Here is a 23,228-nt window from a genome sequence, read left to right as displayed (position 1 = left end):
CCTACATTATTACCAGATGAATATCTCTAATGCATAATTTTGATTGTTACCCTGTTTTCAAAAATAAAACCTCTTCTTTCTGCTGTTGTTAAACATTTCCTGTAAAATAAAATTAAGCCTCCTTAACTTGACACTCAAGGCCTTCTACCATCTGGCTTCATTTTCTCTCTCCATCCTTGTCTCACATTACTAGCCTTACATAGCCTCTGTTCCAGCCTAAATCAGACAGATCATCATTCCTAAAACACATCTGTACTTTGCTAACTCTGTATTTTTGCTTTTATCTTTCCATTCAAAAGTATTGTCATTCATCTGTTGAAATTTTATATCTCTTTCAAGGTTTCCTCAAATGCAACTACTTATGTGAACTCTTTCTTCTAAGTAAAAATAGATCAAAAATCAGTGGCCCATAAAGGTAAAGTGATTTAGTGTCACGCATTATTGGCTGCATTGTCCAGTCTTTTTTCATAGATTGGAATGAGCACAAGATTTATATTCAGGGAAAACCTGAGTTCAAATTCTGCTCTTAATACTAACCATTAAGCCATTTACCCTTGGAGTCTCTTTCACCAGTGGAAAAATGAGGACTTGCTTCCTTTGCCTTGTGTAGTACAGATGCTTCATAAACCCTAAAGCCGCTTGGAACTGTGCTGCTTAGCCTTGATTTTTCCTATTATACTGTCCATATTAATTTAAATGTATAATAAATCAGTAAAATGTATGTTATTAAAATGACAAATTGAAATGTATATTGCTTTGTTTGTTTGAAGGCTCAACATTTGCCAAAGCCAAACCTGAAATTCCATGGACATCACTAACTCGGAAGGGAATTGTTCGGGTTATTTGTTTTCCACTGTTCAGCAAATGGTGGATTCAGGTTACCTCTTTACGAATCTTTATTTGGCTGCTACTGCTTTACCTTATGCAAGGTAACTAAAAGTATTGAACAACTCTTGTGTGACTATTTACGCTGCTTCACATTTTGCCATTCCACTCATTTTATATTGTTTAATAAAGACCTATATTCCACTTATTGTACACTTTATTTGCTCATTTCATGGTTTTTTTTCTGCTCTATCTTTTGTCAGCAACACACTCCTTCCTCAGTCAATTGATAAGCATTTATATTATAAAGTACCTATTGTGTGCCACCCACTGCTTAGCTAGGCATTAGGTGTGCAAACATAAAAATGAAGAGATTCTTGCCCTCAGAAAATTTAAATTCTATTGAGGAAAATAGCATGTATTTACTTAAGTATATATAAAATAGATACAAAGTAAGTATCTTATTCTTTTATTTCATTGGGTCCAGTCCTCTCAAGTGCCACTTTTTTAAGGAAATTATCCCTCTCTTCCCCAAATCATTCCCTTCCTCTCCCCAACTGAAAGGATTTTTGGCCTTCTTAGACTTCCCTCTTTTGTACCCATTACATTCTTCCTGGTATATACTTACCTGTATACGTGATAGCCCTTGGATTAGATTATAAGGTTCTTAAGGACAAAGTTAGCATTGTTTTTTATTTCTGTGTCCCTAACATACATTACTGTGCCTCATATAGAGTAGATGACTTGTTTGTTGGAGACCAAGTTACATACAGAATCCGTTATGGTACAATATGATGCTACTTTGCAGGGGACCACTTTAACATGTTATTAACCCATATTTGGTAATATTCTGTTACCATCCTTTTGTTTAGCACAGTTCTTAGCACATAGTAGATGCTTAATATTGCCTGATTGCTGGAATTATCAATCATTTCAAGTGATTGATTTCAAATGATGGAAACTGTCAAAATGTTTTCTGTCCATTGCTGTTTTCTACTCAAGACAACACCTAATATATATATATTGCCTTGGTATTTATCTTTATGAATAGTAAGATCCCCAAGGAAGAGATCTTATAACATAAATTTATTTAAACTGAACTAGAAATATTTTTTAAGTTGTCTTGGTCCCACATTTGATTTAAAGGTCTGAGTTTCTTCTATCTATGTAACTTGCTGACATATCTATGGTATCAGATCTTTGCTATAGTCTTTCTTTTTAAACAATAGATTTTACTATCATTTCTTAATTTGACCTCATAAATTTGATGACACTTTCCTTTTATTTTCATGATATCCTTCAATGAGGACTCTGTATGAATTGTTCTTACTATTTAGTGGAATTTGTAGTATTCCCTTAAATTTTGATTGTTTCTTAGAAAAGATCCTAGGATCTAGATGGTCATTGACTCTGACCCCTTCATTTTACATATGAAGTAACTGAGAGCCATGAAGATGAAGTCAGTTACCCAGCATTACACAATTAATGTATGTCTGAGACTGAGGCAGATTTTGAACCTGGATATTTTTGATTTCAGGCCTATCACTCTATTCTCTCTGTTGGACTGCCTCTTAAAGATGAGGTAACTTCCATCTTTAGTGTCTGTTGGGTGTAAATTATTGTAATCCTTTTTTAGAACCTGAATTTGCCTTTCAATTTTGCAAAACTCTTAAATCCTGACTAGTTGAATTAATTCTAATGAATTGCTTCTAAATATCATAGTTTTTCCTTTTCCAAAGGAAAAATTGTGCATAGTACCAAAGATCACAATCTTTGGACCTTATTTCATATAGTTTTTCACAGAATTTTATTGTCAATAGGTAAATAAGTTTCTATGTGAAGTAAGATAAAATTATATATATGTACTTTGAAGCTTTAGTAAAATGATAAATATTGTAAAGCTATTTAGGAATAGAAATCAAAGGTACTCCTTACTATAACTTTTCACATTCTGAAACTTCTCCTTTTCAGTTATAGCATTTGTATTGTATTTCGTAATGCCTGTTGTGAATGTAAGTGAAGTGATTGGTCCAATGTGCCTTATGCTATTGATGGGAACTGTCCACTGTCAAATAGTCTCCACTCAGATTGCTAAACCTTCAGGAACCAATGGAAACCGGAGAAGGAGGTAAAATGAAAAATTATATTTATAATTACATATTTCTGGAAAGATATTTTATGTACATGTTTTAAAATTCATGGTTGAAAATTATACATTTTTGTTGTGCTTCTTTTCAACTTTGTTTTTTATGATTTATAGAAATGAATGGTTATAAAAATTATCCTTGCATTCCAATTTGCTTATGAATCTTTAGCTTATTTTGAGTTGAGATTCTTTCAATCTAATGATTCTTTTAAAAATTAAATGTAGTGGTATTCACTGTATGCAATTTCTCTGCCTTCTGTTTGACTTGGTAAACCATCTTTTAATAGTATCTATAACCAAAATATTCACCACACACTGGTAAATATAATGATGATCTCTTCAGAGCTTAGCTAGATTGATATTTGGATGATACTTATTATAAGCTGTCAATGAGATTGTGAATGACATTCAATCTTTTCATAATTGTGCATGCAAGCTTTCTTTTTTCAAATCCAACTTCCCAACCAAAAGTGGGTGAAAATTCAGTATAATTAAAAATTGAACATGTTTTTGTATGCATTCAACCATGCTTTAAATCTGCCAGTTTCCTTTCTTTGATACTCTTATACATAATTTCTAAAGCATTAACAAAAGTTGATTTAATTTGACTTTTTTACATCTAATTGAAATTCAGTTATAATTTTACAGATTTCAAGATATATCTGGGTTTTAGTCATAGTAAAAGGCATGTTTCTTTTATAGCTAAATGCTTATCTTATTTTTCCACTTAACATGTATAATTTTATTCTCCACATCATCTTATAAGTTGTTTTCTGTTTATTTGCACTGAGTATCTGTGTTCTTATTTTTGAATGTTGTCAGTTTTGTTTTTATTCAAAAAAGAATTAAATTTTATCACAGCCAAACAAGTTGATAAGCTTTCTATGAAAACGAAGTGCTGTGTTTCTGTTATTAGTATTTACTGCTTATTCCATCCATGTATATAGGATGCCATCTATGACCATTTAGCTCTGGTCTGTTAACTCTGGGACAATTTTCTTTTGCCTAGGCCTTCACTGGGACTGGGTTTTGTTTTGTTTTGTTTTGGGGTTTGTTTTTGTTTTTGATCATCCATTTGAAGTTAATGGCTGTTGATGCTGGTGCTATCCATTAATGTGCTTGAAGAGACTCTTATCCACATGTGAAGACAACTTTGGTTTACAGTTGTTATTAAGAATACTTCTCAGTAGTGATTATTTTGATTAAATAAATAAATATCTTTGGCCACCCACTTCCATAGGGCTTTGGATTTGGGACTGTATTGCCAATAGTTTCCTCACCACACGGTTTAAATCTCATGTGTTCTTGGTGTGTCATCTTCCTTTGCTATGTAGGTTTGACTATACATGATGCCAGGATGGTTTGTTGCAAAAGTATACAGATTTAAAGTATGTATAGCTGTGGTTTTTGGTATAATCTTGTGTATTTGGGTGTTCAGTATGGCAGAAGAGAGAAGGGTTTGAATAATCTGAAGTTGTTGAAATGTTCTTTTGTAGAAAATTACGCAAAACTGTAAATGGTGATGGGAGCAGAGAATGTGGAAGTTATAGCTGCTCTGATAAAGTCAGAGGAGTACAATCTTCGGAATCTGCATCCCTAAATGGTTTTTGGGGGACTCTCTTTTGCAACAGGTGGGAAGTCTTACATTGGAATTTTGTTTGATTTCATATTTGTGTCCATATTTAGATGTAATAGCTACACAGTCAGAGTTGATTTTTAAATTACAGCTTACTTTTATATGCTGCTTTACAGTTACAAAGCACCTCATTTATATTCACACTTACTCCTTACAATTACTAAGGCTATATACTCATTTTATGGAAGATATTGAAACTCTGAGAGGTGAAGCAGACTTCTTTTAATGCTAGTAGGAAGTTGAGCCAGCTCTTGAAGCCAGGTCTTTTCTTTAAATTTAGTCCACTAAGTAGACTTTGTGCTATAATTTAAAGGTTTAAAGACCTTTTTGCCCATTAATGTTTCTTCTAATGCCTGTCTAGATTCATTTCTTTGTGTTTTAAAGGCTTTAAGTTTTCAGAAACCACCTATTAAAGTGCAAATACCTTTGGGAGTATTAAAACCATAATTTATTCTAACTTACAATTTTGAAAAAGATTAAAAGAAACTAGAATGCCTTCTATTGTGAGTAGTGTAGGGGAGAGTAAACCTTAGGAGGAATGGGACACAAGATCAGTTTGCCGTGGGTCTTTGACTTTAAAAATTTCTTGTTTTACTGTCTTGATGATTTAATAATAAAAATATACTTGTTGTCTGTTATTGTCATTTTTAAATATATTTTATATTCATCAGTTGATATTCTCACAGAATTAGGGAAACTGACTATTCTTTCTGCCCTTTTTGCTATTTCATTACCTTCCTTCCAAGGTCTTGTTCCAGATACATTTTCCCCTCTGCCTACGTGTTGTTGTTGGTGAATTTATCTTTTTCATGGCTTTAGCAGCCTCTCCATGCAAATGATTCATCATCTTCATAGAATTTCATCCTCTCTGCTGGATGGTTGTACCTAAATTGTTTGCTAACTTAACTAACCCCTCTATCCATCTTCTCTTTACCCTAATTTCTTTACTTTGATTAATGTCTCTGTGATCTCTTAGATACTTAGACTTTCACACATCTGACCCAGCCTCTACACTCTAATTTAGACCCTAATATGTCATCTAAACTGGTATAATCTACTCCTAATCAATTGTCTTCTATCCTCTCTTGGGTATAGTAATGTTCCACTAAACTTCTTAGTAGACTACTACTATGATTGCTTTTTATTCAGAACTTTTTGAATGTTAGATATCTTCAGAATAAACTCCTGACTCTGGCATTCAAGACCCTCAGCATGCAGATCAGCCCGCCTATCCATCTTTCATTTGTATTATTCCCCTTTACAGATTGCTTCAGCCAACTTGGATCGCTCTCCATATCTCCATAAGAGAATCACTGATTAGAGCAGGATTTAAGTTAACCCCTTTATTTTTCTCACGAGGAACATGGGGCACATAGAGTTTATGTGATTTGCTCAAAATCACATAGGATAGAATGCCAGAACCAGGATTTAGAACCATGTTAGTTGACTTTCCTTTTCTCTGGTAATATGGTGCTTTCATTTTGGTTCCTTTATCCAGAGCATTTCCCATGTTTGGAATAGATTCTCACCCTCATTTCTATCTGTTGAGGTTTCTCTCCTTTCTGGGTTTAACTCCACTTTGCTCTATGACATTTTCCTCTATTTTGTCCCCATTGCCTCACTTTATCACATTTCTCATTTCATTTCCTTCAAATTTCTCTAAATATTTTGCCAGCCTTTTTTTTGGTTAATTTTGTTAGCACACTTTCCTTTGTTAATCATTTATGTGCATGTATATTATATATATTCAGTCACTCCCCTTCCATCATTAGATTCCTCAAGAACACAGATGGTGTTGTTTTTAATTTTTGTATGCTTATTTCACCTCTGTAACATTTTTCATATTTGCATCTTTAGTACCTAGCACATGGTAGTATTTAATAAATATGTATTAAACTAAAATTATTGAATCCATTAGTACTTGAGTGCTTGCCACTATGTTTAATACTATTGGGGAATGACTACAAAGGAAATATATCATGGAACCTTTTCTGGAGGATTTTCAGTTGTGACAGTGTCAGGGAAATTAATGCATATGACACAATCAGAGAAGGATAATATCCCAAGACAGTATATTGGGTGGTACTATTTAAAGGCCATAGGAATTGACAGAAGAAATTGATGTGGATTACAATACTAAGAGAAGACTTCGTAGAAGAGGTAAGAGTTGATTTGAGCTTTGAATGTTATATAATATTTAGGAAGGCATTGGGGTAGAGGGGAAGAAAAGGCATTTTAGATAGGGTACATGGCATCAAAAGTATGGAAGCAGAAATTGGTATGGCATTCAAAAATGATTGGAAATTATAGACCTTCCTCTCTTTTGATACGAGTGAATATTGCCTTTCTGTCTCTTAGCAAGTTAGGGGTCACATAGAGTCACTTAAACACATGTCTGTATGACTGAAAACACATGACTTGATATATAGCCAGTAGAGAAGAATGACTTTAGAAGATAAATACTTTTTATAAACTTTGCAGTTTATGATTATTTCTTTTCCATTTTCTGCAGTCGGACAAAAAGAGTAAAATTACTAACTGACAAAGGCATTGAAACTGAAAGTGCTCCAACTTGTTTGAATCTCAATACAAAGAAAAAACATCCCCGATCAGAAATGAGAATATGGCAGGGAAGAGAGAAAGCAAAACTTTCAGATGGGGAAAAGGCTCAGGTAAAATTTAAATGAGAATTATATTTTAAAAATCTTCTCTTTCCTGTCATTGATTCCAATCTTGTACTGTGTTAGAAATTCACAAGAAATAGATTATTGATAATTTTGTACATAATTTTTCTATCAAATTAAACCTGGAAGTCATAAGAAATGTAAAAGCAAATTATTCTTAGGACTAAAAGGAGTTTTTGATTCCATTTATTTAACCACGATATACAGACAGTTGGCAAAGGGAAATTTCTTATCTTTTTTTTTTTTAATAGAAAATTGTATATAGGTTGATGAATTATGTATGCCCCAACAATATTTTAGGGGCATCACCTAACTAGAAGACATTTTAAAACTGAAAATGTAATGTATCGTTTCAAAGGAAATAGCTTTGCATTTCTTAGACCTTAGTAATAATTGAAATCAACTTTAGTATATTTGTTTACTAGGGTTTTTTTGGTTTGTTTTTTTCAGTGTATTAACTAAGGCAGTTTTCTATTGGCATAAAAGAGTGACTGCAAGTTAATTCTGGCTTTTGTGTTAATTGTGTTTTGATTTTCACCTCAGAGTGTGCCTTAGCATCTACTTGTTAAAGCTCAGTATGTGCTGTCCCTATTGAGGGTATTCTTGTCCCCTTTCCAGGAAGGTTTTAGACGTTTAGGAAACGGAGTTTCAGATGAGCTGTCGAGTGAGGATGACTGTGAAGAGCAAACACAGATGATCTTGTTGCGTAGAAGTGTGGAGGGGGCATCAAGTGACAATGGCTATGAGATCAAGAACGAGAAGCCGCTGAGTTCTTCAAAACACGAAGGCACTCAGGTAATCTCAATTTATCACTCCTTACACAGCTAATTTGGGGCTTTTTTTTTCTTGACTATTTTTATAGTTTATAATCTTGCTTTCTCAAGAAAAGAAGAGGAATGGGAAGGTAGGAGAGAAAGAATTTGGAGCTATTAATGAAATAAAATTGAATTTTAAAAAGCAGAAATAAAAATACTAATTCCTCATAATTTGAATATTATACATGTCTTCAATCTGTGTTTCCAGTATTTTTACTTTTATGTTTTGTTTTTATGGTCAGGTAAAGAAAAGTTCCACTTCAAGGTGGTGTCGAATGATCCGAGATTCAGATAGCCTGGCTGAATCAGAGCTTGAGTCAGCTGCCTTTAGTCAGGTAAAGTATTCGTTAGATATAAATAGTAAGGATTAAATATCTTTTATATTCTATCCATCTTCTTTAGCTGCTCCAAAGGAGTAATACCAAGAGTTTAATAATTTAAAATTAAGCTAGTACTTTCTAGCTATCTGGTCACCATTTGGATATTTTAAGGTAATTTTTACATTTAACTAGTAACTTTGTGATACTGTGATCTTGAAAAGTATGAATGATGATGATAATGATGATTAAAAGTCACTCAAGTAGTAATAAGTCATTCTACATGTAAAAAGTTATTACGGTGAGTACATTTCTTTGCCAAAGAATCTGAAATTGTAGCATTTGTTGTCATTTTATTGTCTCTAGATTAATCATTACACTATGACGTGTTGAACATCAGTAGCATATGACTTTTGAAACAAAGGTGGCAGAAATTTTTTTTAGTATTACGACACTTAAGACATTGAAGAGTAGACTGTGGGGCAGGCCATATCCTAACCAGCTGGCGTTACAGAAGGATTTTCATATGAGTTTGGATGTAAGAGTCTGCTATTGCCTTGCTGTTCAATAATTCAACATTTGTTAAGCACTTAACTATATGGGCAGTCTATACTGAGCACTAGGGATATGACAGCAAAACTTAAATTCATCACTGCTTTTTAGGAGTCTTTGTTATACTGGAAGATACATATAAACAGATATAAATATTGTAGAATTTGAAGAGAGTAGTAGTGCTGAACACACCAAGGGAACCAGAAAATGTTTCCCACGAGAAATGGCATTTGAGGATTCCAAGGGGTGAAGGTGAATCCAGAAGGTATTTCCATATGTCCAAGGTCATGGAAACCAGGGCTGGCAGGCCACATCATTCATTTTGGCTGAAACATGGAGATGGCAAAGGGAAGTGAAAAGAAATGTCGGGACGGGTGGATTGGAGCCCTCTTGTGAAGGATATTAAGGAGTTTTATCATGGAGAGACTGTGGAGACAGTCATAAGGAGGTGAGACAGACCTGTGCTCTATGGATTTTTTTTTATTTTTTTATTTTTGGTAAATGTGTGAAAGCTGAAGTGTAGGAAAGGAAAACATGGAAGCAAGGGGGTCCAATGATTGTGCTAGTGCAGGTGAGAGGTGATAAAGGCCTGAACTGATGTGGTGAGCATGTAACTGGAGATGCAAGAGCTGTTTTGGAGATCTCATTGATAAGGCTGATCAACTGGCTATTCCATGGACAGTTGGTGATAAGCTTGGATTCCAGGGGAAAGATGGAGTTGCTTATATACATTTGGAATCATATAGGAATAAGTGAATCCATGAAAGTTCCTGACTCAGGAGAAAAGGGATATGAAAAAGAAAAAGGTGCAGGACATTGTTTTGGGGACCCCTCCCCCAAATACTTAGATGGGGAAACTTAGAAAATTACTTAATAGATGAAACTGAAACACAATGGCTAAGACAGGTTTGAAGAGGCCTGGAGAGAATTAATGTCATGAAAGCCAAGGAAAGAGAGAATATTTATTAAAGGGAGAAATGGGCCCAGTGTCATAGGAAACAGAGGCATTAGGAATGAGGGCTGACCAAAGGCCAGTGGGGTCCTCTTAAAATATCTGTTGCCAACTATGTTGGGGCCCCTTAAAGGAAATCCCATGTCCTTGGAATTTATTTTTACTGCATAGCTGCCTGATTTAGCAAGGCTGATTCATATAGAGCTTTTGGATGTGCGTTGGAAGACTACACAAGGCCCTTGTCATGCTGAGATCCCAGCAGCCTGCCGATGCTTCTAAGGATGAGAAGTTTGGGGTAGGATGAGGCAGGTGTTCAGAGTAGCCCCTTGTCATGAGGGAATACTGTGGGAAGTGACATTTTGAATAGGAAAATGTGTGGCTGGCAGGTGAGACATCAGAGTAGAATGAATAGAGATTTGGCAACATTTTTGAAAATGTGAATGCTTTTTCTTCTTTGATATGAAGGAGTCTCGGTCTGGTATCAGTGGTGGTTCCAGAAGCTGTAGTCGGAGGGACTCGGAAAGCACCCGCCATGATTCAGAAACAGAGGACATGCTGTGGGATGATCTTCTGCATGGGCCTGAGTGCCGCTCATCAGCCACAAGCGACAGTGAGGAGGTAAATGTGAAGACCCTGCCCCCGGGCACCAAGCGGGATCCAAAAGAGGACGTTTTCCAGCAGGTGTGTGCAGAAATTGTCATCCTTCTTGGGGGTAGGGACTGGCAAGAGGGTGGACATTTTTCTCTTTTCCTTTTTTCTTTTGATGTTCTTTTGTATGACCTTTGATTTATAGACCCTAGATTGTTTAGAATGTTACTCTGGTTCATATCTTTATAAACTTTGCTATACTTGTAAATTCATAGAGAAAACTATGTGAAAATTGGTGTTTGTGATTTTGTCTTCCTGGATTCAAGAGAGACTTTCAGAGGCTCAAGGCACCACAGATTTGTTTATTTAGGAATGTTGGGATTTTCAGAATTGTCTGTGTGCAAGAAAAAAAAAAAACAAACCTACTAAGGTACATCTCTGAGCCAGTGGCATTTATTAAATGGTCTATGGTCCCCTCTAATGAAGTGGAACTCAAATTTTCCTCACAATCTGAGATGTCCACCTCCTTCAGGGCTTCAGCTCTACAGTGCTTGGTACCTGGACAGTATAAGTGGAGCAAGCCAAAAGTATAGTCTGATTGTAAGATAGACCTTATCCTTAACTCTTCAACCCTACAAAATCCCATAGGCTGACAAATGGGCTAGTGTGCAGACTTTAAACAGACCTCTTTGACTTTCCATGAGATCCTGCCAAAATCACTGAACAGGCTCATGGAGTTGGACTGGTGAGTGGATGTCATAACATCTACATGGGCCAACGGGCTGGTTGAAAGGCAGATTGTAGTCTAGCAACCTGAATTTCCAGGCACTCAGGGCCATCTTCCCATGTTGGGTAATAGAGGGATAAGAAGAGATAGAAGGACAACAAAAATAGCTAGGGGACTTTCCATGTAATTGAGTCATCTATACTGCTATACTGGACTTGGTCACCATAATAAAAAAAAAAAAGCAAGGGTGGAAGTTCTCTGATTAGTTTATGATTAAACAAGTGAATTTACAAACTACAATTCATAACTCTGGGACTTAATTTCCAGAAATTATCAGAATCCCTATGGAAGCATATCAAACTCATACTGATTGGAATAAAACAGAGCCCCATTTATTAAATATGTCACAAGAGAGATACATTTTTCAGCTTTCAAGGAAAGAGAAACAAAAGGAAAAATGAGATAATTCATTAATGTAAAGTAACCTTGGGTTCAGACCCAAATAAGGTTCATTGAAGGTCTTCAGAAGAATGGTTCTTAAAGGATCTGAGGAAAAGCTCAAAGAGGGATTTGGATACATCTAGCCCGAGTACTTTGCATTTATCACTTTAGCAGCAGTCAGGTTTATCAATGATTTCTCCCTCTGCCTGACTATTTTTTTACAATAATGCCCTTCAGCAAACATTTACTAAATGTCCACTGGGTGCAGAGCCTTGGTGAAATGCCTGAGAAAAGATGTTTATATTGCACCATCTAGCTGTCCCTACTTTTTTTTTTTTTTGAGGCTCATGCAAAGCAGTGGTCCCCATCCTACTTGTCATCATCATCCAACTTCCAAGTCATTCCCCCAAGTTCAGCCTCCTCTGTTTGACATTTAAAATCCTCTGTAACCTGACCTCAGAAATAAACTAGATAGGAATTTGAAAATGCATTGAGGAAGTGGCATGATGATTAGAAGAGGGTCTAGAGCAGTGGTCCTCAAACTTTTAAATAGGTGGCCAGTTCACTATTCCTCAGACTGCTGGAGGGCCAGACTATAATAAAAACAATAACTCACACTCTGTCTCTGCCCCTCAGCTCATTTGCCATAACCTGGCGGGCCGATTAAATGTCCTCAGCGGGCCGCATCTGGCCCGAGGGCCGTAGTTTCAGAACCTCTGGTCTAGAGTTGGGAGGAGAAGGGAATGTGGACATCCTGCTTGCATGTACAGTGCTGTGTGACTAGATGCCCTGGATTGTGGAGTCAGTGCAACATGGATTGATGGTCATAACCTGTTTTCTCAGTGGAACCTGCTGAGAATTTGCATTTAATTCAATCCAGAATTTGAGAGAGAATTAAGAACCTTAATATTTTGATGTGATCAGATTACTCTTGCAGATGTAAGAAAGTGAGTATTTAGGCTTTGGATTTCTTTGGAGGCCTACAGAGGAGTTGTTGAATGCATATCTGTTTTTCATTGTGTCTTGCACATAGTAAATGTTTGTTAAATATGTTTTAAAGGAAGTTTGAATGTGATAATATAAGCCAAATTCATTCAACAATAACATTTAATACATGATTAAAATGCCTGCTTTATGTAAAGCACTATACTAACTCCTAAAAGAGAAGCAAAAGTTAAATAAGGTATAGTCCCTAGCCACAAGGAACTAAATAATTCATACATAGAAATAAATAATATAAAATAGAATATCATTGTGTATGAGTTGTACAGAGAAAATTTTATAACAGTTTTGAAGACTAAAAGATACTTTTTATCAAGAATGGGAAAAGGAAAATGTTTGGAAGAGATATGTCTTAAAATATTTTAGTAAGGTGGAAAGGGGGACCTTCTAGGTTTAGGGAACTCTTATTTACAAAAATATGGAACAAGAAAGCGTTTGGTATGTTTGTGAGAAAAGTTTCAGTTTGATAAGTGAATAGCTGATGAAGTAGGTAGGAGATTAGCTTATAAATGGAGTTTGGTTCTAAATTGGAAAGGGTTTTGATTTCTTGGTTTGAACTTTATTTAGTAGACCATAATAAGACATTAATTAATTTAATTAATTAAAATTAATTATGTCATCTGGATTTGAAATTTACTCATATTTAAAATTGAACAAAGAATATTTATTTAAGATCCAAAAAGGTAGTACTGAAAGTACATGGTAAATTTTACTCCATAATTGTCACTTATTAAACTGAGGGTTGTGTTTTTTTTTTTTTAATGTGGTCACAGTGCCTCCTTCTTTAGTTTTTACAGACAGCTTCTCATAGAATTATCCAGTAGGAATTTTTGGAGGAGAAACACATTAAATTCTGTTTTTGCTGTGATTGAAATGCCAATAGAATATCCAGATGGAGATTCTGGCAGGAGTTGGTGATGGGAATCTGGAGATAAGTGGAGAGATGGGGGCTTCTTAAGTACATTTGGGAGTTGTCTATAGAGATGATAATCTATGGAAACTGGTAATGATTGAGAAAAAGGGTATGAGAAAGAAGAGGGCTCAGAACAAAACCAGTCAGAAAATCAACTTACAAGTATTTGTCAACTACCTATTATGTGCTCAGCACTATTAAGTACCATGAAGGATATAACTGCATCTTTACTTTGCTTCAGTTATCCACAGAAGGATATCCAAAGTGTCTTATCTTAGCTCAGTTTTCCACATGAGGTCGTGCCTTGGCCCTTATCATTTATAACTATGTCACCTTTATCTATGATTTTGAACTCTGAAATTCCCCTTCCTGGTAATAATCTTTTCTTCCATCTCTAAATTCTCCAGAACCTATTTTTCATCTTCAGTATGACTCCTCATCAGTGCCCAGCATACCTTATTGATAAATTTTTGTTTATTTGTTGTTTGATTGTTTGATAATCTCTCTTGAACTCTAGTCTTATATCTCTAGCTCACATTTAACCACTACTTCCTAGTACCTTCAACTTAACATATCTGCAAGTAAAGTAACAATCTTTTCTACTCTTTGCTGGGTTTTTTTTTTTTTGTTTGTTTGTTTGTTTGTTTTTTGAGGTACCACTATCTTTTTAGACATTGCTATTCCTTTTGGAGTCTTCTGGACTTTCAGACATCCTATGTCAAATTGATGCTACTTTGACAATGTTTTCACAAATCCATCCTCTTTTCTTTACTAGCATGGTCTCCATCCTTGTTCAGGCCTGGGATATTGTAATTGATTCATACTCAGACCCCATTTCTAAAATTTCAGCTTCAAATCCACTTTAGGTACAGGTTTGGGTCACCTTGTTATTTTCCACAGGTGATCCTCTATTTTATTTTATTTTGTACTAGCTGACTTCTGTGTTTGGCTTGTTTTCTCTCTCTCCTTGTCTACTTCTTGAAATCTCTGGTTTCCTTCAGTCAATGAATAAATAATTATTAAGCTTACTATGTGCCAGGCACTATGCTAAGTCCTAGAGATCCAAAGAAAGGCTTCTGGGAGCTGATCAGAAAACAAAAAGGTCAAAAATAGAAAAAAAAAATGCTGTGGTACAGTATAGTATGACATGGATGGAAAATTAAACCAAGGAGGCTGGGATAGAGCAATTAGTCAGGTAGGAGGAAAACCCAGAGAGGAGATTATCTGGAGGAAAAGGTGATCTGCAGATAGGTTGAGGAGTGTGAGGGCGAAACAAGGCCCTTAGATTTGTCAGCTACTGGCAATTTTGAAGGGAGCAGTTTTAGTGGAGTGATGAGCTCAGAAGCCAAACTGCAGAGAATGTAGGAGGGAGGGAAGGGAGGAAAGGGAGGGGGTATTGCCTGCTGCACGTGGTGGATTATCTGAATGAATATTATCTAATTGCGACCACCTGCCTTCAGGATTTCCTCCCCTTCTGTTAAGAAGTCTGTAGTATAATCACAAGGGAGATGGTAGAAGGATTTGATGAAGAAGAGTAGATGGTGATGGAGGAGAACAAAGGATTCAAAATGTGGCTGTGGCTGTGACCCTGGTAGTTGGGGAGGCTGGGCTGCAGTTTCTTAAACCAGTTGGGAGTCACGCCTAAGTCTGGCACCAGTATTTTAGCAGCTGGAAATAGGGGCTAACAGTTTACCTAAGAAGGGACCTACCAGACCAGGGGTAGGTCAGAGCTCTATGTTAGTAGTAGGATCAGTCCTGGGAAATGCTTTTGTGTTTCCAGCCTGAGCAGGAGAGGGAGACTGAGTCAGAAGAAAAAAGGATAATATGTAATGTTTAATGGGCTTATCAAAGGATCAAAATAGGGCAGAAAGTTCTGTGTAGTCTGTAAGGGGACAGCCATGCTGTGTATGAGTCATACTCAGAGGATGAAGATTAAGTAGAGGAAGAAGTGTAAGGGGCAGGGAGAGTGAAAGGTATCATTGGTGACTGTCATGGAAGTGGCGTGGAAAACTGCACCAAGGAGTTAAATATATTCAGGAACTGGAAAGTTAGAATATTTGAGGGAATCTCAACACACATATTGAAGCTTCCAAAATGAAGTTAGGCTAGAGGTCTAAGAGAAGTTTTTTGGGCTGGGTTCTGATTTCTAAATTCAGAAAGAAGGGAGAATGTTTGGGGGCTTCCCAAATCCAGATTAGGTGACAAATTTAGATTTTATGAACCACAAAGGTTTCTTGAATGATGACAATATAGGAAGAGTCCATCATGAGCAGTGAGTACATGAAGAGTGAAAATACTCCAGTACTGGCAAGTATAGCCAGGGAATCATCATCAGAAAGGCCCAGGACTCAACAAGTACCAGAAGAAGGAACAAGAGCGAAAGTGATGTAAAAATGAGGGGAAATTTCCTAATTTATAAAGCAAGTATTTCAGAGGGTCCAGTAGGAAGGAGGATCTGGAATGGGGTGAGGTCAGTGGGAATAAGAGAGTAGCCAACTGATATTGGGGAGAGGGCATTTTGTATTTGGGTAGTTGATTAATGGGAAATATGTCCAGACATTGAAACATGAGTTCACTAAATGAAGTGGATAATTGGAAGCTTTAAAATTGACCCTATAGGAATCAGGAATTCTTAACTTTTTTGTTTCAGTGCAAGTGTGTGTGTGTGTGTGTGTGTGTGTGTGTGTGTGTGTGTGTGTGTGTGAGTGTGTTTGCCATACAAGTTCAATACTTGGATCCCCTGAATTCTGTCCATGGACTCCAGGTTAAGAACCGCTGCTTTAAGTTTTGATATAGTCTTCAACTCCCCAGCCTCTTGTGTAACTATGTTCTTGGAGGCCACAGATATAATCCAATCCATTCTCTTGTTTAATTTCTGGGCACATCTCACTGTTCATCTACAGTACCTTTGGAAATTGCATCTATGAATGTACTCAATAGATTTTCCCATCCATCTGTATATTATATTTTGTCCAATTCTTAAGCATTCTTAAGCCACTTAACTTTTTCTTAAGTGGCCATGAGTATCATTAAAGAGGTACTGTGTTTTTCCAGGGATTAGTGCAATCAACAAAGTTCATCTATAAACAGAAACATTTGCAGTAATGCTCCATTTTTAGGAAATTTCTCTTCCATTTGAGCTTGCTTTTCATGAGTGGAAAGTACCTTTGCCAAACATTTCTTGGTTTGATGATTTACTTGATAGTGCTAACAATTGTCTCTTTGGTTACATCTATAAAGGAATCATGCATGATATTAATAATTGCATGAGAAAGACACTTTGTAGGAGATGAAAACCTTAATGCCTTTAAGGCATTTTGCCTTTTGAAAAGTAGCACCAGTTGGCATGACTAAAGATTTGCTGAAGAAAATTATTTGCAAAAACTTAACAATTTTATTTTCATCAAAGATAAGTTCATTGGGTGCATAGATTGTGCTCATAAAAATTTTGTAGAGGTGAGAAGGTAGATATGTTGGTTATTCTAATACCACCAAGGTTGTCCCTCTCCTTCCAATGTCAGTGTCTTCCTCTATCTTTCAGATATCTTGAGAATGTATACTTTGGGCCCTTGGAATTTTGTCACTTCCTGTACATGTTTCCTTTGTCAGTGTTTTATTTTAATATATTTTATGTATATTATTTTGTTTATTGTGATGATAGAAGATAAAAGATTTTGTATAATGAAATTTTGCTTTCTTTGGTTAAAAAACTGAAGAGAATTGAATAAGAGCTTGAATTGTCAAGGGACTGTAGTACACAAGATCTGAGCTGAACCTTAGGGGATGGGAATAATTAGGAGGTAGGAACCAGAATGCATTTCTGTTACAAGAGAAGTAACATGGGCGAAGTTTTGGAGTTGTTAAAAAAAAAAAATAGCGTGTTTTCAGGGACTGCTTTATTTGTGTTGGAGAATTTTGAAAATGAAATTAAGAACAGATTTAGTAAGATTACATTATGGAGAACTTTGAAAATCACACTTAACAATTTAAACTTGTAATCTAAATAGTATTGTCAAGAATATTGAAAATTCTTTGATGAGAATGGTATGAGGGAGGTGTGTTGGGAGAAAATACAGTAAATAGGCTGAATTGGAAGAGGAGGTAGAGATTAGAGGTTGGGATATCCTTGATGAGAGTGGTGGCCATGATGCAAGTTTAGTTTTATTCATAGAATCATACACTTAAATATCTTTAGATCTTGTGTAGTACCACATATGAGGAAACTGATAGCCAGAGAGATTGTGACTTGTCAGGTTTATTATATGATAGCAAAATCATGGGCACCATTTAGGTTTCCCGTTTCCTAATCTAATGTATCGTTTTGTTTCTCCTTTACATTTGAAATGGTAGTAGGGAATCTGGGTAGAACCATCTAAGAGTCAGCTAGAAATCCAGCATCTTAAGAGATCAGCAAGTATGCTTTGTCACTCAGTGTGTAGGAATCTTTTCTTTATTATCCACGGTAGTTCTCCAACTCCAATTCCAGTTCTGGGGAAGGATTTGTAGAGAGATATTTACTGAAGGTTAGTCCTGTGCATTGGTAAATGTCCTCGGGACAGAGTAAGGAAGAAGTGCTAGCAGAGGAGACTGAGAAAACTTGGTAAGACTTGCTTTATTTTTACTTTTAGAACCATTTGTTTTGGCTTCAAAATACAAGCCCTGCCTCTGAACGAGTGAGTGCAATAATTTGGGAAGGTAACGAATGCAAAAAAATGGATATGTCTGTTTTGGAAATCAGTGGCATCATCATGAGTAGGGTAAGTTTGTTTGTTTTTTTAATCTTGAAATTGTTCTCACACATTCCACATGGTGGGCACTGTTTGCTATTTTGAAATAGTCCTGTATCCGTTTTCAGAAATCCAATTTTTAAAAGGCTCATATTTTATTGATTTTCTGATACTGCAGTTTGGAAAGAAGAGTTATCTCTCAGTGCTTTGTGTCCTTCCTCCCCCTGGTCTGTCATGTGTCACCAACAAGGACAGCTTTCAGGGGAGAGCTGCTGGTGTTTGCCTATGCCTTATGTGTTGTTTATAGACAACCAATGCTGTTATTATTTATGTACATTTATTTCCATATTTAAAACTAATCTTTAATGAGAAAAGTTTAAGAATCTTAAATCAATAAATTTATTCCAATACGTCCCAAATTGTGGTCCTTGGGATCCTAGAGTTCTGTATGAAGTAAGAGTTATGTGATAATCTTGATGTTAGTGATATTTTTCCTTCTAAATGTTAAATAAAAAATTTGTTTTAAAAATGGCTTCCCTTGCTCTACTTCATAATGGCTTGGGATGACTGAGTTCTTGAAGACCAGTTTAGAGTATAAGCTCTGTTTGGTTTTTTTAAGATCAAAATTTTTCAAGTATAAACCCAGCCATAGAGTTAAAATATCTGAGGACCAAAGTCTTTTTAAAAAAAATCTATTTTATTTATTGGCAAAGTCACAGTCTCCTAATTTTATTGGGGCTATCCATTGCCTCTGCCATGTGCTTTTAAACTTTAAAATGTTCTCTACAAATTTAACTGCCCCTGTTCCTAGGAGCTTGTATATTAAAAAATATAAATCCAAAGATCTACCCTAAACCACTTGGATTGGGGTGGGAGGGAAATGTAGTGTTAGGGAGGGCATGAGTGGGGTTTATCTTGAAAGACCTGTTCTTCCAAATGTCCACTTCAAATGTCATCTCGTCTATGAAAGCTTCCCTGGTAATCAAAGCTGGAAGTCAAACTAACTCTTCAATTTCCCCAGGAAGATCTTTAGAAATAAAATTGGTTTCTAATTGATAAAATGTGATTTTAGCAACTAGAACCCCAAAACTAAAACAAGGAACTGTGATTTGTGTCAGTGGAGGGAATACACAGTGAAACTAAAACTCTTTTGAAGTATTACAATTAGAGGAAAGTGTTTTGTCTGGGAGAATAATGGCATAATTTATTCTTTTTTTTTGGTCAAAATTTTCATAGCTCTCTTTTTTTCCTGCATTTTATGCTGTCAAATTCAATGTTGAATGTCCATGGATTTGAGCATTAGACTTGAATGGATTGAGATTATGTCTTTGATATCATTAGAGTTCATTGGAGAACTTCAGGTTGAAAAAACTTCCTGTGCTTAAGAAAATCAGTGTATTCTCTGCAGTCTCAAAGGTATCTTGCATCAGAATGTCAGGGACAAGACTTGGTCCTGGATCTTCCTAGTCACAAGGCAGAGCTCATACCCCAGGCTGCCTGTCTGGATTTCAATATGAGCTGATAGAAGAAATTTTTGAAAGGAGAAAATTATATCAAAAATAAGCTACACAAAGGTTTAATGCAACCTAAATGTGCTGGGGAAAAAAGAAAACTATAAAATGTAAACTCCCACCGCTAATATCTAAGGCCTTTCAAAAATTTCTTCTAGCCTTATTTCATACTCATCCCCTTCATAAAGTCTACATTTCAGCCAGACTAGACTAGTAGCTATTATGAAAATTGTCTCCCACCTCTATCTGTATCTTTACATGTTATTTCCCCTGCATTTGGCATGCACTTCCTCACCACCAGTTCTCAGGATCCTGGACTACTTCATGGATAAGCTTGGTAAAGCAGTCACTGATTCCTCAGTTAATTCTGTTTCTCTCAATTTCCCTTGAATTGTGTTTCTATATTTAATCTGTCCCTACATTAGAATGTGACCTTAAAGACATGGCCTTTCCCCCTTTATGTCCCTAACACATAATATATAGATGGTTACTAAATATTTATTCAAATTTCCCAACAAATAAAAAAAAAAGCTCAGCAGAGTGTATATGAAGCGTCACATTGTTCTATTGCTAGATCCATTTTTTTTGGTGGTAAATTATCTAAAAGAAGTGTAATACATTTCTCAAAGAGTTTTTGATAAATAAAACCTTTGTAAATCCTTATTTGATGGTGATTTTTCATTAATCTCCAGGTTAATGCATATCAGCAGGGCGTAGGTTACCAGATGCTGGGAAATATTGTAACCGCCGGTTTAGCCTTTTTCCCTTTCTTACACCGACTTTTTCATGAGAAGAACCTCGACCAAATACGCACCATCTCGGCTGAGGAGCTCCTGACTCTCTTTTGTGGAGCGCCACCTTCTATATCAGTCATCATTCTGGCGATGATCAGTTTTCTTGAGCGCTTGTGTCTGACCTGGATGTTCTTTTTTATGATGTGTGTGGCAGAGAGAACATACAAGCAGGTCAGTGGCAGCCTCACCGAGTCTTCCTGTGTCTTGTTGCAGCAGCATCGCTCTCATCATTTCTCCTCTGTACAAAAGTTAATATTTCTGAAACATTGTTAGTATATGTGTAACCCATGTGTGTGTTGTTATTTAAGAATGTGGGATGACCAAGGAACTTCTGTTTTAAGTCTGGAAAACATCATTCCTTTTATTTTCAGTATATTCAGTGAAGTGTATATCTTTTCAACTGCATAAATCAAGTTCTTTCTGGCCATGGAAAAGATAATGTTTCTTTCACAATACCATATGAATTCTAAGGCATTTAAAAAAAAATTGGGAGAGTGTATTTTATTATACCATACAGCTTAGTTCTTAACATATTTTTGAGGTTTTGAAAAATTTTAATTGGAAATGAATTTTTTAATTTAATTTTATTTTTTTTGCTAAGGCAATTGGGGTTAAGTGACTTGCCTAGGGTCACACAGCTAGAAAGTGTTAAGTGTCTGAGGCCAGAATTGAACTCAGGTCCTCCTGACTTATAAGGGCTGTTGCTCTATCCACTGCGCCACTTAGCTGCCCCTGGAAATTAATTTATCATGTATCTGTAAAATTAACTGGAGGAATAGGGTATAATATTCTATCCATAGCTTTTCTTAGAGTAAGATTCTTGTGTATAAAAAAGAGTTTAGAAATCTATTCTGTACCTATTGAACTGGGTTTCTCTACTTCACAAGAATAAATATTCTGTATTTAGCTAATGTCTTTTTTTCTGAACATTTCTTTAGCATCCTATGGCATAGAATTTGTTCTCTATCTTCACTTTAGATAGTGAAGTAAAAGGACATTAAAGAACTCTAAAAGAGCTAGAAAATCTTTGGTGGAAGGTGAATTTGTTTTTTATTTCTAGATAAACAAGCATTGCCCTGTAGGCCTGCTCTTTGTTTTGGAGAGACAGGGAATCCTGTCTGATCACCCTGTTGAGAAATGGAATAGGTTTTCATTTGATCAATTTTGTCTTTATCTCTTTTCAGTTTTGAGTAGTAAATTAATTTTGTGATACTTGTTTCTGACATAACAGATATTTTCCAACAAAAACCTAATCAGCCTTTCCCTGACCAAATATATTCCTCCAGAACAATTAAGCAAAACCATCTAATGAGTGATTGCAACTAGTTGTATATATCACTTTGAATTTGTTTTGCCAAGGTAATTTCATTTAAACAAATTTAGTCATGTTATAGTGTACTCTGAGTAAAATTTCATGCTTTCTTTCATTTTTTTTTTCCCTAGGAAGAATTGGCGGTAACAGAGCTTGACAGATGATTTAACATTGTTTCTTTGTATATTTTTTCTTTTCCCTAGCGATTTTTATTTGCAAAACTTTTTAGTCATATTACTTCTGCCAGGAAAGCTAGAAAATATGAAATCCCCCACTTCAGACTCAAAAAGGTGGAGAACATTAAGATATGGTTATCACTACGTTCTTATTTAAAGGTAAACTTTAACTTAACATTATATGGAGAGGCTTAGAATTTACAAAGACATTATGATAGTTTACCACCAAAATGTAGTTTGCATGTGTTTATTTGGGGGAGATAGCAATGAGGGTTGGTTTTAAAAACAGAAGACTTGAAAATTAGTTCTCACTCTTCCATTTACTTCCTGTTGCCCATGAATAAGCTTCCTAACCTCTCTGAAAAAATAAAAACCAAACCAAAAAATAAAAAAATAAAAAAAAATTCCTCATCTATAAAATGAGGGAGTCAGTCTTTAAAATCCCTAAGTCTATGATTTCGTCCTCTTTTATACCTCAATTTCCTTTTCAAATAAAATTTGATCTACCCAGTATATAGGGTTGTGCGGAAAGCCTTTGTAAACTCTAAAGTGTTGTATTAATGTTTATTATCATAAATGCTTATACACTGTTGCTGTATTCCAGCAAGGAAGACACTTCAGTAGCCAACAAGAATGAAGTTTATAGATAGGTGCCGTTACTTACCCATAGGAATTTAATCTCTGAGAGATGAATTTAGATAGGAAAAAAAGAAAATTAAATTTCTTAGAGTGTGAATAATATATTATTAGAATACTATGATTTTCCTTTGCTTCTGGGACATACTTGCATATACATACACCCCACCCCAGGCAAATTGCTGCCTTATTTAGAAAGGGGATAAATTTTAGAATGCCCCCTTCTCAGTAAGCTAATAACGTTGAATTGGGGATTGAAGTTTTTTGTTTTGTTTTGTTTTGTTTTGTTTTGAATTTCAGGTCCTATACCATTAACTTCCTATATTTTGAAACCTTTAGCTTTTAAAAACAAAAATATATAAAATTTCAAAATGTTAATTGCTTTTTTGGATAAAGAAGTTGCTAGATTGCTGCCATTAATTTTTTGTAATATCTAAATTGAATATTTGAAACTTTCCAGTCTGATACATTAGC

General features: G+C 35.5%; 1 protein-coding gene across 9 annotated transcripts in view; it reads left to right on the top strand.

Moving 5' to 3' along the window:
* PHTF1 (putative homeodomain transcription factor 1) overlaps nucleotides 1–23,228 on the top strand; it is a 46,346-nt gene that overhangs the window by 10,973 nt on the left and 12,145 nt on the right. For 4 of the 9 annotated variants that reach the window (XM_074263098.1, XM_074263094.1, XM_074263096.1 and 1 more), the window contains 10 exons: nucleotides 771–929; nucleotides 2,797–2,953; nucleotides 4,468–4,602; nucleotides 7,120–7,279; nucleotides 7,910–8,086; nucleotides 8,349–8,441; nucleotides 10,393–10,608; nucleotides 18,227–18,355; nucleotides 20,529–20,801; nucleotides 22,146–22,277. In XM_074263098.1, coding sequence (XP_074119199.1) covers nucleotides 771–929; nucleotides 2,797–2,953; nucleotides 4,468–4,602; nucleotides 7,120–7,279; nucleotides 7,910–8,086; nucleotides 8,349–8,441; nucleotides 10,393–10,608; nucleotides 18,227–18,355; nucleotides 20,529–20,801; nucleotides 22,146–22,277 — 1,631 coding nt within the window. The remainder of the gene's footprint in view (nucleotides 1–770; nucleotides 930–2,796; nucleotides 2,954–4,467; nucleotides 4,603–7,119; nucleotides 7,280–7,909; nucleotides 8,087–8,348; nucleotides 8,442–10,392; nucleotides 10,609–18,226; nucleotides 18,356–20,528; nucleotides 20,802–22,145; nucleotides 22,278–23,228) is intronic. The other 5 variants (XM_074263097.1, XM_074263100.1, XM_074263095.1 and 2 more) reach the window with 3 other exon arrangements.

This window comes from Sminthopsis crassicaudata, chromosome 4, assembly GCF_048593235.1.
Source record: "Sminthopsis crassicaudata isolate SCR6 chromosome 4, ASM4859323v1, whole genome shotgun sequence".
Taxonomy (NCBI): Eukaryota; Metazoa; Chordata; class Mammalia; order Dasyuromorphia; family Dasyuridae; genus Sminthopsis; species Sminthopsis crassicaudata.
This window is presented reverse-complemented; position numbering and strand designations above follow the sequence as displayed.